General features: G+C 36.2%; 1 protein-coding gene across 4 annotated transcripts in view; it reads right to left on the reverse strand.

The window, feature by feature from the left end:
* Positions 1 to 2,805: 2,805 nt before the first annotated feature.
* ppp1r9ala (protein phosphatase 1 regulatory subunit 9A-like A) overlaps positions 2,806 to 15,876 on the reverse strand; it is a 58,287-nt gene continuing 45,216 nt past the window's right edge. The window contains exons 10-20 of one of the 4 annotated variants that reach the window (XM_051119075.1): positions 15,416 to 15,512; positions 15,247 to 15,325; positions 14,451 to 14,599; positions 14,076 to 14,337; positions 13,852 to 13,903; positions 12,985 to 13,056; positions 11,915 to 12,113; positions 9,462 to 9,506; positions 6,588 to 6,704; positions 5,998 to 6,186; positions 2,806 to 4,459 (exon numbers count right to left, since the gene is read on the reverse strand). In XM_051119075.1, the coding sequence (XP_050975032.1) occupies positions 4,301 to 4,459; positions 5,998 to 6,186; positions 6,588 to 6,704; positions 9,462 to 9,506; positions 11,915 to 12,113; positions 12,985 to 13,056; positions 13,852 to 13,903; positions 14,076 to 14,337; positions 14,451 to 14,599; positions 15,247 to 15,325; positions 15,416 to 15,512 (1,420 nt within the window). In that variant the 3' untranslated portion in view covers positions 2,806 to 4,300. The other 3 variants (XM_051119076.1, XM_051119077.1, XM_051119079.1) reach the window with 3 other exon arrangements.

The following is a 15,876-nucleotide window of genomic DNA, read 5'->3' on the forward strand; positions in this document are numbered from 1 at the left end:
CAACTCACACCTATTTGGAAGTTTCTAGTAATCCTGAAGAGCTTGATTAGTGTTGGAGCTAAACTGTGCAGAGCTGTGGCTCTCCAGAGACCTCATTTATCAACAGTGCATAGAAGGTTCTATATTTTGTCCTTATATTTACACACATTCCTATTTATATATATATATAAGTACAAGTTGGTAAATCTCACACTTTGCGTGAAACTGTTCTTATGCACTCATTACGCACACATCTGTGCGTACGCACTGTGGATAAATGAGGGCCCAGGAATTGAGTTTGAGACCACTGGTCTAAATGCACCAAAAACTCAGGCCAGACATGGATAAAACACTTTTCACACACCCACAGTAAATGTGTTACTGAAAGTATAATCTAAATGCAAAATAGGAAAATCAAATACCATTAAATATTATGTTTCTGTATGTTATTTTATTCATTTTGAAGGGTTTTGGTATAAGACACTATTAAATACTTATCTCTTATACAAATGTCATTAAAACTATCTGCAAATCAAATGTATAAAACTGATCTATATATATATACATATACTTTCAAGGGCTTAAGGCATTTTAGCATATAAGGAAAAAGACATTACATATTATTTAGCAAGGGTGTACCCACCCAAATCAATGATTAAAACACAATTTTTGGCAAATCTAGATATTTTATCATATAAATATGATGTTTTTAATGTTTATGACTGCTATAGATCAAGCTGTGGTCCAATTCCCTTAAAGGGGTCATCGGATGCTAAGTTCACTTTTTCATGTTGTTTGAACATTAATGTGTGTTGGCAGTGTATGTACAAATCTACCCTATAATGATAAAAATCCATGCAGTGGTTTTTAATTAATCTGTAAAAATAATATCCCCTTTTTCAAATCGAGCCGTTCTCAGATGCCTGTCGTTGTGGCGTCACGCCCACAGAGGCCGCTCTATACGATAGTTGATTGACATGAGCGTCTTACCTCAGATCAGCTGGAACAGTCCAACCTCCATGTTTTGATGCCAGAGCAGGGATGTAAGTTAGACGAGAATTGAGTGATTGAGGTGTTGTGTTGCTGGATGTAATAATGAACATAGTGGTCGTCATTTACTCCTGACCAGAATGGGATGATTTTTGCAGAGCTAATTTTGGCTAAATAAAAAGGGTGTTGTTTTACACAACCATTAAGAATTTTTAACCAAAGTATATTATAGACTTTTCATTAAGACCCTAAAGAATCATATCAACTTGTGGAAAATGGGCATCCGATGACTCCTTTAAAACTTTGCATGCTTGTTTAGAATCACCTGTCGCATGTGCTCAGCAGGTTTCGTGAAGTTTTGAGTTTTTGTAGTTTACAAAAACTTACAGGCCTTGCAGGATTTTGGTTAAATTTGGGCAGGCCCATTTTCTAAATGACCTAGTTATAGCTTCCCAAAGGGAATATTTAAAAAAAAAAAAAAACAAAACAAAAAAAAACCAGATAATTATTGGCCTAGAGAGTCCAGAGAATTGTACTGCAGTGTTTTTTCCAGATTGAGGAAAAGTAGTTTTTTTTTTTTTTTTTTTACATCTTATTTAACAAATGATTTGATTGACAGCAATGGTTCTGGAGGCAAAGTTGTCCAGAATGAGTAGTTCTATCATATGATAGGAATATCATGCGTATGTGCAAAAAAACACGACGTACAATCGTTTACGCCAATCGTTTGAAAAATGCAGACGTACAATCGTTTGAAAAATGGTCAGTTTTTCGACAGTGGCCGATTTTTTTCAAATTTCTCTCAGACCTTTAGGGCCATGAGTCAAACAGGCCCACCGAGTTTCATTCCGATTGGCCTCCGTTAACCTTGTCTAACAGGTGCTCAAATTTTATCGGCCAATGGCGGACGTTTTTTGAAATATGCAAATGCCCTTGTAGACGCTTGTGGCACTCTGGACTAAGACTGTGTACATTAATTTTCACATTGATGGGACAAATGACTGCGCCGTTATAGCCATTTTTATGTTTTTCCCCCCTCTAATAGCGCCACCAAGTGGCCAAGCTCTGAGATTTTTTTCCTGTGACTTCAGATTGAGCTCTTACATAATTGTTCTGTGTTTGGTGGAGATATCTCATTCCGTTCAGAAGTTATAGGCATTTTGCTTAAAGTGGCCCCGCCCCTTTCGAATGTTTTGAAATCGAAAGTTAATTTTTTTTGATAATTATTTATATACTCTCCAGAGAATCTTTCTGCACTGGTTTGGTTCCGATCGGGCAAAAAACCTAGGACTAGTTCGCAAAAGTAGGTTTTTCGGAAAAATCCAAAATACCCAATGACATAAGACACTTGAGCCTGCGACTGATGGTTTAGGAGTTGCGAGCAATTTTGTACTTTTGATCGCTGTAGCGCCCCCGTCAGGCCGATTGGGGCGAGCCTTGGTCGCGTTGTAGGCGGTGTGAGTACTACCATCCCTCCAAGTTTTAAGTCTCTATGACTTACGGTTTGGTCTGCACGGTCAGTTTTGTGTGGAGATTGCTAATCCATGACCATTCTAACAATTACAATAAAAACGTAGGCCTACAAGGTTCACAAAGATCACCCCCTAGTGGCGAACGATTAAAATTTTGAAACACTTATAAGTTAATGGCGCAAATGAAGGTTTTGAATCTTCATGAAACAGAGCTTCGAAAGCGCCCATCACTAGAGTGCAGCTGGATCTAAATTTTCTGGTTTTTAATATGTTATTAAGCCACGATTGAACAGGTTTTCTCCATTTTTACTATTTGGAAATAGTTCTAGAGTGAAAAGAACCACATTTTGGACTGAACACACAGAGTCTTTTCTTTTACAAGAGGTGAAAGCATTTATTTTGCAGCTTATGCACTTTGTACCAGATAGAAAGCTTGATTTTCGTCTGTTCAAAATCATCTGTTTCACAAGGTAGAAAAATATAACCACAGGACACAGAATCACGATGATATGAGCACAGGTGGCGTCTCTTTTAAAACGACGCTTACAATCAGATGATAATCCAGTACTTAAATTCATTACACCCTCTGTTAGTCAAATACATTTTGCGCCATGGCCACTAATAAAACTATGCTACACTTTGTAACAGTTATGCATTTGTGAGCCATATCCATAATATAAAAGCAGTAACCGTCCAAATAAAAACAACAAACGAGATGTACAAACACTTTTTACTTTGAGTTTCACTCTCTGCTTTTCAGAATTAGCAAAATGGTTTTAACCAACAAGCTATTCTACTTAGTAGAAAATGTGTACAAAAGTTAACGTCACTTCCTTAAAGCTATGCTAGTAGTTGTGTATAAAATTTTTCATTTGTACATTTATAAACCATGTTCCCCTTTGTTTTAGTAAAAATATAGTGCTCAATATCACTCAACTGTACAAGGATCCAGCGAAATAACCTGCTTAGCACCACAGGCTACAAAAGTACTTCTAAAATACAATATGAAATCTTTTAAAAGCACTATTCGTGCCACGATATTAGTGGCAAAGTTGTGAAAATAGGCATCTAAATATTTATATATCCCTTAGCAAGTTTCTTTTATAGCCCCTACAGTGGTATCATAAAATACAGTTAAAACTAACAAAAGTTTTGGTCTGCTATGAATTGGACAGCCATATTCATTTTCTTACAAGCTAGTCTCTCAGAACACTGCAAAAATAATTTTCTTAATCAGTATTTTGTCTTTTTTTTCTAGTAAAACGATCTAAACGTTCTTAAGATGGACATCTGATAATTTGCTTATTTTAAGAAGATGCATCTAAAATGCATTTTCTTCATTTGAAATTTAAGCTTTGGGCAAAAATAAACATTTTGTATATTCTCTAAAAATCTGAACATGTAACATTTCTTCTTATGCAAATACATTTATCTTGTTTTAGGGATGTTGGGATTTTACTGAAAAAATTTAAAATACTGATTTAAAAAAATACATCTTTTTTTTTTTTTTTTTTTACAGTGAAGGCAACAGGCCCAAAGATGGGTACAGTCTGTAAACACTTTTCTTAGTAAATTCACTACCTGTAGATGAACAGGATATTTCTGCTCATATTTGTGCTGCACAGACTAAAGTGAAAAAGTAAAATGTAGTCTCATATAAAGCAGCTTCATTAGTGTTGACTGTTGACCGTCTGACTGTTATTATTGAGTTACTGACCGTATTCATCCATATTCATCATAGCAACTCCTCTAGAAAGGCTCACGTGTGTTGGAGGGAGTGGTAACAGTCTCGCTGGAGTGTGTCAAGACTTAAAGTGTAAAGATGGAGAAAATAAGAAAATGTAATGCACTGAACATAATCAGCACATGGAGTCAGTGCTAGCAGGCAGCCGTCCGCTGCGTCTCGCCTCTTTCTCACGTTTTTCTCGCTGTTTCTCCATCTTCTCTTGTGCTTTCTTCATCTCCTTCAGTTTCTTCTTGATGATGGCTCGGTCATTCTGACTGGACACACCCAGAGCCTGTGAAGAAGATTTCAAATCAACTTAAGCACAACTGTGTCAACAGCAGAGGTTGCGTTAAGCGAAAATTGTCTGTCATTGACGGATTTTTTATATATTTTTTTAAATCAGTGATGGAAAAATCTAAAGGCCAGATTACACTAAGGGTGATCTATTGTAAATCGTAGCTATAATTCCCTGTTCAGATGCTGGTGAGTGCGCTCCAGTCTGGCAGCAGAGCAGGGGATCCAGAACAAAAACGAAACTGTCACGAATGTTTTCCTATGCGTTTCATTACGAACAGGCGAGTACACAGAAGCTACAGCGATCTATCACGCCACATTAAAGAGCGCCAAAACGGTATTTATTGCTTGAATTTCCTAATGAAATGGACAGAATTTTAAGAGACTTTCGTACCAGAAGTAACACAAAACCTAGCCTATTGCTATTTATTGGAAGGAAGACGCACTATATACTGTTCACTCATCAGCTGAAACAGCATAGACCAAAAGATCGATTGGGATTTAAGAATCGATATTGGTTCATTTATTTATGTTTACCCAGCCCTAGCGTATTTTGTTGTTTTTAAACACTGTGCTGTCATCCTGTAGGTTCATGATTAAAAATAAATGTGAAATGTGAACCAAAATAAAATCACTTCAATGTGTTATTATAATTAAAATAAGAAAATTAAAATGACGGAAACTTCCAGTCCACTTCCAGAACAACAATTTACAAATAATTTACTCACCCCCTTGTCATCCAAGATGTTCATGTCTTTCTATCTTCAGTTGTAAAGAAATTATAGTTTTTGAGGAAAGCATTTTAGGATTTTTCTGCATATAATGGACTTCAATGGGGATCAATGGGTTGAAGGTCCAAAATGCAGTTTAAATGCAACTTCAAAGGGCTCTACATGATGCCAGCCAAGAAAAATGGTCTTATCTAGCGAAACGATTTGTGATTTTCAAGAAAAAAAAAAAAAATAGTAAATTACACTTTATATACTTTTTAACCACATATGCTCATATTCCACTAGCTTGACTTTATTCATTACAAAGTCATGTTGGAAAGGTCACACATGATGTAGCAAATGTGCAAAGAAAGTCAAACACCCTTTAGAAAAAAGGTAAAACGATGTTGGATGATTTTTAAGTTGGAGTGTTCTGTCCTACCTTTCTGAACCAATGTACACAGACAAGAATTAACCTTGCGTGACCTTTCCAAGTCATAGACGCGCTAGTGCAAGATGAACATTTGTGGTTAAAAAAGTATGTAAATGTTTATTATTTTTTTTTAGGAAATGACCGCTCGTTTCACTAGATAAGACCCTTATTTCTTGGCTGGGATCATGCAGAGCCCTTTGAAACTGCTTTGAAACTGCAATTTCAGACTTTCAACCCATTGATCTCCACTGAAGTCCAGGGAATCTCCGCTGAACTCCATGGAATGTTTCCTCAAAAACATCTTGGATGACATGGGGTGGTGAGTAGATTATCGGGAAAATGTCAGATTAGAAATAGTTCTCTTCAAAATATATGCATCTTTGAGTGGCTCACCTTCAGTCTGTCACTGTCCAGGTTGAGAAGCTGGTGCCCATCGATGGCCTGTGTGCTGAACTCTGGTGTGTACTGATCCATGTTCATACCCATCAGCCAATGACACACCTGCTGGGACGTCCAGTCAGAGACAGGACGGTTCTGCCAATGATATTCCTTCCCTCCAGGACAAGGCTCCTCATCCAGCATCTAATACACACACACAGATCCAGATAAATCTCACAGAATCGTTTTTATAAATACACTTTTTGGTTACTGTAGAATATAATGAAGATGAAAGAATAAATTTCAGATGATTTGTGTGCACAGAACTTATTTTGGATGGAGTGAATGTTATCTCACACAACATCGTGCATGCATCTGATCCTCTCGGTCATGCAAAACAAACACTACTAAGAACAGCCACATGAAAACAAACAGGGAACGCCATCAGCACACGCATGCAGTGCCTGAACTAAAAATAACTACAATACAGGAACTACACAAACGAAGGGGCGGGAGGCACGAGACAATACTTGACCTTTCAGACGGCCACAGGACACCCATGCAAACGAACAGCGGTGAGAGCGTCATGTTTGATCTGCACTCACCTCGGTGGAGGAGAAGGTTAACGTATGAGAACGGCCTGACAGGTTGGGCTCCACCACCAGCCCACAAAAATCTGAAGCAGGACTGCTGTGGTTCGAATCATCTAGCACTGACAAACTCTAGAACGGGCACAGAGAGCAGGATTTGATATATAAACACAAAGATTGGGGGGAGTTTCAGCTATTTACACCATAAGAATCAGCCAAGAACTTGTCAGCAGGGGTAACATCATCAACAGTCCTATGACAAAATGACTAGAAATACTACAAGTGTCGGACCGATATATTAACCCGGCTAATTACTCAACGAACATTCGGGTAAAATCTACTGTAAGCAGACATTACTTGTTTCAAAAGTTGCATTTAAGAAAAAATAATTATTTAAAGGTATTGACAGTGGGTTTTGATGCAGATTTCATAAATCGCATAAATTTTGATTCACAAGCTCCTGATTCAATCTAATTTTGATCGTGATTAATTTGGTTATACGGGCCATTCAACAGAAATGGAGCAAACTGCTGTCCCACAACCAAAAAACACATTTAAAAAGCAGATCAAAATCTTTTACTAAAAAACATTTACTAAAATCCTTCTATTATCTATTGAAACCCACAATTATATTTAAAATGTCAGTAAGCTTACTATATATTAAATCATCATTTAGTGGGTACTTTCAATTGATAGGTGGCTGTCCCGAACCCTAACCCCTAAATTTCAAAGTATGAAAATGACATTAAAATAATTTTTGGATTTTATTCCATTGTTGTTTTTAAAAAACATCTTTTTGATTTGTTAAAAAAGTGAAGTTTAAAAAAAAAGTCCATTGGCCAAGACTGATTTAAACTACACCCCTACATTTATGATCAGGAAATATTTGTGTGCCACCTCTCATAGCTACATGGTGAGTACATTTTTCTATAATTAAAAACATTTTTGGGAGATATTCCATATTATTTATTTTTAGTTTTTATGCGTGTACAGCTGTTCAGAACTGTACTAGCTAACCATGTGCTGATTAGCAACTTTGCTCTAGGTTCAAAAGTATCTAAAATTGTCACTACCGAAACATTCTGTGAAGTTTTGGCAGTGACATCTTCATTTTTTTTGGGTGTTATCCTATAAAATTTTCACTACTGAAACTTCACCAAAAGTGACAATTTCATGGGATAACACCCAAAATTACGTCATAAAATTATCCCATAAAAATGTCACGGCCGAAACGTGTCATCATTGTTTCGGTAGTGACAAAAGGGAACACAGAATCCTTTATTTTGGGGGAAATAAACTACATTTTTGTAAAGTTATGCAATTTTTTAGTATTTTAGTATGTTTTAGCAGTTGTAGTACACAAGTTAAAACTGTCTGTCACTACCAAAAATGTGCTTTCATGACTGAAACATGGGATGTTTTGTCAAAAATAAAGTATACTGGATTATCAACTAAGATGTTACGATAGTTTTTGGTTCGGTGTATATTCAACTAATGGATCCTTAAGTTTAAAATCAGTATGATCAAAATTTAGCATGATGATTTTTGCCTTTTACGTAGAAAAACTGGAAGGAAGATTTTAGCAAAATCTTAATAGGTCAATCTAACCCTTCTTACTTAACTGTATATTACTGTGTTTTGGTAGTGAAAAATTTGAGGAGGAGAGGACAAATATTCCCAAACTTTCTGAAAATACAATATGAGAATTAACTGCACAATTACTAGAAATGTGTACATTGGATATGATACAATTTGCAAACATAATTTATTTATTTTTTTTCCCCCCAAGATGTTTCCAACTATGAATTGTGTAGAATGGCCCATATACAGTATCACCTACAGTACATGTAAATTTAATTAAAAAAAAATCTCTCAACCAATGCTCTAAAGTTTACAGGAAACTGTGTCAGTTGGTGCATTACTATAATAAGTTAAAATTGTAAGTCCAAACTATAAAATTCATTTGCTATATATTGTTAGATATAATAATCAACACTCAAATAAGAGTGAGCTGTTAATATCGGTACATCAAAATGAAGATCAATTTCAATAGTGTAATTAAAATGGTCAAGCCAGCCCTATTAATATTGAATTATATTGGGTATTTGTTTCTAACTTATATCGGTCAACCACCACCTATCTACAACTACTCTTTAGCAACAGCTACAACACACTGTAACAACACAAGACAGAGAAACATACTAAACTCAACCCGATCTCACATGAAAACGCAACTATTTTACAAGGTAGAGATTTCGTATGAATTTGTATGATGTGAAAAAAGTATGAATTTTACTAGTGCTGAGCAACGATTAATCGCATCCAAATTTAAAGTTTTTACTGTTTATATAATATATGTGTGTACTGTGTATATTTATTATGTATACTAAATAAAAGACACACACGTACAGTATATATTTTGAAAATATTTACAAAAACTTTTATTTTGGGTGTGATAAATCGCGATTAATCGTTGCTCAGCACTAATTTTTACACACTTTAAACCCAACCATCACTAGGGCGCAAGTAGATTGTACAAAAACATACAAATGAGATGTTATGTAAAATAGTTGTGAATTGCCAGGAGACTGTGTTGACTAAACCATATAAGCAGTGTAATGCATCTACATGTTGATTTGACAGTAAAAGCCTGTATTTGAATGCTGAAAAAAAATAATCACTTGGAAAAAAAAGGAGTGAGTGTACAAATCAAATCTGATTAAATCAGAAGCAGCTTCATGCATCTAGTGCACTGCATTCAACAAAACTAATGTGATTCTACGCATATTAAAGCTCAACACATTAGGTTTGACATTTAGCTAGAATTTCACTACATTTCTAAATTAAATTTGACATCTATGAGCGTTTATAAGAGAAAACATACTGTACCAAATCTAAGGAGCGACTGAACAGAGAAGACCAGGAGAGGTTTGTCTGTTCGGGGAGAGGGGTTAATAATGACATCACTGTCCCAAACCTTTAACAAACACACTTCAGCTGGAGCTGATGAAACGGAGAGGGTTCAAAGAGCTGCTGAATTCAATTTCTGACACATGGACCGAGTCTGTTTGGCACAAGTCTGATGAATGATCGCATCCGTATGGCTGCAGGCCTCAACCCAGAACATTTCGGTGCTGCTTCCTCCTTGGCAACTCACAATTACAAACAAACCAAACCAAGACCAGCTGGATTCCAGATATTTGTTGTGTTTGTTATTTAGTTTTGTCGTGTGTTTGGCAGAAAGATGGTTTGTTCTCGCATTTGACTCACTTTATCTAGAAATGATCAGCATTAGATAAGAAGTCCATAAATACACTACTGTTTAAAACTTTAGCATCAGTAAGAAGAAATTAATACTTTTATTCAGCAAGGATGGATTAAATTAATCAAAATTGACAGTAAAGACTTTTACATTGTTATGTTCTTTTTCAAAATAAATATTCTTATGAACTTTTTTTTAAAGAAGAAACTGTTTTAAACAGTGATAGTTATTAGAAGTGTTTCTTGAGCATCAAATCAGCCTATCAGAACGATTTCTGAAGGATCATGTGACACTAAAGACTGATGTAATGATGCTGAAAATTCAGCTTTGCATCACAGGAATAAATTAAATTATAAAATACATTAAAATGTAAAAGTTGTTTTAAATTGTATTATACTGTTTCTATTGTATTTCTTATCTAATGAATGGCAGCCTTGGTAAGCATAAGACTCTTTTGCAAAAACATTTATAATTTGGTGCCCTTTTTTGTAAAAAGCATTAAAACTACATTCAACTATTATCTAACATGATTAATTTAGAATGAACGCTATCTAGTTTGAAGCACATCTAATGTCTTGATTTGATCACTTTTATTAGATTTTTGTGTTTTGTGTTTAATGTTTATTCCGGGAAATAAACAAAAAAGAATGAGAAAAAACATCTTGTATAATTACTTTTCGTAACTTATTTGTGGAAAGTGGCAAATATTTATATTATTTCTCTCTAGAACTGCAAGAGTCAAGATATTAAAGGAGAAGTCCACTTCCAAAACAACAATTTACAGATAATGTACTCACCCCTTGTTATCCAAGATGTTTATGTCTTTCTTTCTTTAGTTGTAAAGAAATTGTGTTTTTTGGAGGAAAACATTTCAGGATTTTTCTCCATATAATGGACTGATTTGGTGCCCTGAGTTTGAACTTCCAAAAAGCAGTTTAAATGCGGCTTCAAACGATCCCAAATGCGGTTGTAAACGATCCCAGCCGAGGAAGAAGAGTCTTATCTAGCGAAACGATCAGTTATTTTCATTTAAAAAAAAACAAAACAATTTAAATACTTTCTCAAATGCTAAAATCTCAAATGCTTGTCTTGTCTTTCTCTCCCTGAACTCTGTGTATTCTGGCTCAAGACAGTTAGGGTATGTCGAAAAACTCCAATTGTATTTTCTCCCTCAAATTCAAAAATTATTTCAAAATCATCCTACATCACTGCAGAAGTACCGACACAGTCTTTGCAAAGTGAACATGCAAAGAAGATCGAACATCCTTGACAAAAAAAGGTAAACAGCGATATAGGACGATTTCGAAGTTGGGAGAGAAAATATGATCCGAGTTTTTCGACATACACTAACTGTCATGAGCCAGAATGCACAGAGTTCAGGGAGAGCAAGACAGTCGTTTACAACCACATTTGGGATCGTTTGAAGTGCCTTTGGAAGTTCAAACTCGGGGCAAAATATCAGTCCATTATATGGAGAAAAATCCTAAAATGTTCTCCCTCAAAAAACAATTTCTTTATGAGTGAAGAAAGAAAGACATGAACATCTTGGATGACAAGGGGATGAGTACACTCTTAAAAATAACAGTGCTTCACGATGCAAGAAGAACCTTTTTAGTCTGAATGGTTCCATAAAGAACCTTTAACATCTGAAGAACCTTTCTGTGTCACAAAAGGTTCTTTGTGGCGAAAGAAGGTTCTTCAGATTATAAAACGATAAGAAAGAGATGGTTCTTTAAAGAACCTTTGACTGAATGGTTCTTTGTGGAACCAAAAATGGTGCTTCTATAGCACAGCTTGAAGAACCTTTTGAAGTACCTTTATTTTTAAGAGTGTACATTATCTGCAAATTGTTGTTCTGAAAGTGGACTTCTCCTTTAAGAGCAATATAAATGACAAGATGATGTCAGAATTCACATTCTACATATTAAGCTGAGAATAAAGTTGTTCTCATTCATACTCATACATTCAAGTCAATTCATGGTTAAGTTTTGAAGATCCATAGTCGTTCTGGACTAGTTTTAATTTGTGCAGGAGAATCAATCCTCGAGCAGAAATGCTCCATGAGAGAAGTAATCATCACCTTGTTTTTGGAGTTGTGGCTGTGTTCGCTGGCATCTGCAGCGGTGTGTGGGAGACTGCTGGACGAGGATGATGGCTCTCTGTCTCGCTCTTTGTCTTTTTCTCCAAACCAGGAGAAGGGCATGCAGGTGGGGATGGAGGTCATGGACTCTGAAGGGGAGACTCGGACCCCTGACTCCTCCAGTAACTCCGCTGAACCCCTACAACACAAGACGTTGAGATATGAGGAGAGAAAATACAAGCTCTGTGTTCTAGAAGCAATGACAAATGCATTTTACCAGGCTTTAAATACTTATTCCAATGCTAACATTTTTTATTTGTTTAGCTGGATCTGTTAATACACGTGACATTGACTAATCTATGACACAGCTTGACTTCAACTTCTGCTTGCAAAAACCAATGAGTAAAAAGGAAAAAGTACACAGGAGTGCATATGTGGTTGCTAACAGAGGGCCAGACTGTGGAAAAGAGCTTTTACACTGACAACTAACGTCAAATGGACTTGGATCCACATCAAATGTGGAAGTGCGTGTGTGTACCTAGTATTCGCTACATTATGAGGACCAAATGTCCCCACAAGTGTCATAATACCAGTCACTTTTGGCCTTGTGGGGACATTTTTGGTCCCCATGTGGAAACAAGCTTGTAAATTATATAGCATGAAGTTTTTTGAAAATGTAAAATGCAGAACGTTTTCTGTGAGGGGTAGGTTTAAGTGTAGGGTTAGGGTAAGGGATATAAAATACAGTTTGTACAGTAGAAAAACCATTATGCCTATGTGATGTCACCATAATGACACAAATATCAGTCTGTGTGTGTGTGTGTACCTGGTATTCCCTACATTATGGGGACCAAATGTCCTCAAAAGTATAGTAATACCAGTAATTTTTGATCTTGTGGGGATTTTGTTTGTCTTCTTGAACAAACAAGCTGATGAATCATACAGAATGAAGTGTTTTAGGGTTTGGGTTAGAGAAAGAGGATAGAAAATACAGTTTGTACAGTATAAAAACAAATTACGTCCATGGAACGTCTCCATAATACACTGAAACCCAACATGTTCATGTGTACCTGCTGTCCAGTGATGCCCTTGTAGCTTCTTTGCTTATTTTTTTCCCCTTTCCTCCTGATTTCCTTAAACCACTATCAGAAACAACACAGTCAGGAAAACTCATTAAATACACAATCAGTATTGAACTAGTCGACAAGAAAAGGGTTGGGCGACCAAAATTTTATTAGTTAAAGAAAAATCCACAGGAAGTGGCAAAGTCACAAAGTCCATGATGGACAGACCATTATTGGCTGGTCTATGTGATAATACAGTAAAAATCAGGCAGGACATGCAAACGCTTGCCTATCAGTCATCTACCTCAAATACGGCTTAATCACCTGAAATATGTAATTAGTAGCAACTTTACATGGCCACTCAATCAAATTTTAACCTAGAAAAATGTGTGCTATTCAAGTGTCTGTGCGGAGTGTGAAAGCTGAATAGTAGCATGCTCACTGCGTGACAGATAGAGGCGCTGGTGCGGTCACTTGCACTTAAAATACTCTGTTTTGGTCATACACATAAAAGTAATACATCTTTCGAATCTGTAAAGACTCTGTATATTTGTGTGCACTCACAATAACAACAAAACATTGCACTTTTGCAAAATAATGAAAGCAAACAGGATGCGCTTTCTGCCGTAGGCAATTATGCTATGTAGGCAATTAAAGGTTTATTATGATGATTTAAATGGTTTAATAATAAACATGCAATTAGTCGAGTAATGCTTAAAATGAACGACTACTAATCGACTAGAAAAATCTTTAGTCAAGGATAGCCCTAGAACTTACAAAAAGAACAAAACAAAAGTTCACTGTGAACTATTAGAATCTTATTTACTTATATAGCAAAATGCTATGGAGAAAAGTGTGGAATTTTGCACATACCCAAAATCTGGGAATCTTCTTTTGGTTTTTCCAGCTGCATCATTAGACTCGTCTAAAATAAATAAAGAATTGTATTAGAAAACAAATACAGACAAACACCTGATGGCCAGGGTAACATGGATTGATTAGCACTTCATTTGTATCAAAAAATGTATCAACGATAGCACATCTATATTTAATATGACAATGTTTACTATAAAAAGCACCTAAATCCAGCTTGTTACCTTTGATCTCTTTGCCCTTGCCTTTGGACTCTCTCTTCTTTACATTCCGTAGGAAACTGGAGGGGGAGGAGTCTTTAGGGGAGGAGAGGGCGGAGCCTTGAGAATCCCTCTGCACTGATTGGCTGCTGCCCATAACAGTACCTTCATCCTTCGGGTGGTTTGCAGTGGAAGATACGACGACTGGCAGGGACAAACTCTCCTGGATTGATCTCCTACGAGGCGGTGGAGAGTCGGGACTCACAGACTGACTCTCATCATCACCCTAAAAAACAGTAAAGTGGATCCAAGGTCAAAGACAAAGTTAGTGTCCAAAATCGATGTATTGAATTTTTTACAGCAGCCAATTGCTTATGAAGTTCTTAAGCTCTGTGCGACCTGTGCACTTCTTGCTGGGGAGCTGAGCGTTTCTTTGAGTTTATTGCGAGACGGTGGCCGTTTGGATCTCTGGGCCAGCTGGGCCTTTGCGCGATGGACGCTGGTGTCTAGACGCTCCGTCTCAGGAACCATCTCACTCCAGTCCGCTCCTGGAGAACAATTCATGGTTATTTGACTGAGAGATCCTCCAAAAGATGATTAACTGTCCAGGACAAACAAGGGACTCATGAACAACTATAACTAAAAAAAAAAAAAAAAAAAAAATCCACAGCTGTGGATCATTAAGGTAACAACACAGTACTAAGAATCAAGCGTATATAAACTTGTGAATGGGGTCATTTTCATAAATTCAACTATTATTTTCTCTTGTGGACTATATGTAAACATCTTTTAGGTGAAATATCTTACTCAGGTCAGTATTTTAAAAAAAATTACCTTTTATTTTGGTAAAATAATAAACATTTTGCAGATTTTGCAAGGTGTATGTAAACTTTCGACCTCAACTGTATCTAATCATTTACCTTTGGATAATAACTAATTAAGAAATGCAACTACAAAACGCAGACCTTGGGTTTAACTATTTTATATATAAAAAAGTCAACCGCATGCTTATTTAGCATAATTATGTATATTTTTCATGTTGCTGTTACTCTCTGCAGCAGTTTCTATGTTTCTGACTGTTTCTGACTGTTTTTCGCATTATATAACTCCAGTCTGAGCTCAGCATGACCTCACGATCAATTAATCCTTCTTGGATTTAGAAAGCCATTAAAAATCATCTAGAGGTTTAACTCACCCAGCAGAATTGAATCTGCAGACTTACTGCCCGACAGTGTAGACTCATGATGACCGTTGCCAGATTCAAGCTTTGCCAACTACACAGAAACATATTGATAGGTAGGAATCAGAGAACATGAAACATTCAATTTTGTTGAAATCGCTGATCATATGAAGCGTGTTCTCACTCTGCGTTGCAGATCCTCTATCTGAGTTTTATATTTGGCCTCTCTGTCCTCCAGAGTTCTCCGTAAATCGTCCTCCCTCTGCTCATACTCCGCCTCTCTGCAATACAAACGCACATTCAACCAGTCAGAATGTTTATTTCTAATGTCTGCAATGTTATGTTTAGATATGCAAATTATACATTAGCTCATTTAATATTCACATATTTTGCATAGAGTTCCAGAACAGAAATTTGAACACAGGATAAAAGCCAGGTTAAATATTCTGTTTTTTTTTTTTTTTTTTTAAAGAGGGCCTTTTGAAGATCTCTTATCATTCCATAAGTCAGACAGCCAGAGTTTTTAGTAATGAAATGTTATATAAAACAGATAAATGTAAAAACAGAGATAGGAATAAAACTATAAAGTTTAATGTATATAAGGGCTACTGAAGTGAAGATTTCTGGATCACTACATGAGAAAAA

The sequence above is a fragment of the Labeo rohita genome, chromosome 9, assembly GCF_022985175.1.
Source record: "Labeo rohita strain BAU-BD-2019 chromosome 9, IGBB_LRoh.1.0, whole genome shotgun sequence".
Lineage (NCBI taxonomy): Eukaryota > Metazoa > Chordata > Actinopteri > Cypriniformes > Cyprinidae > Labeo > Labeo rohita.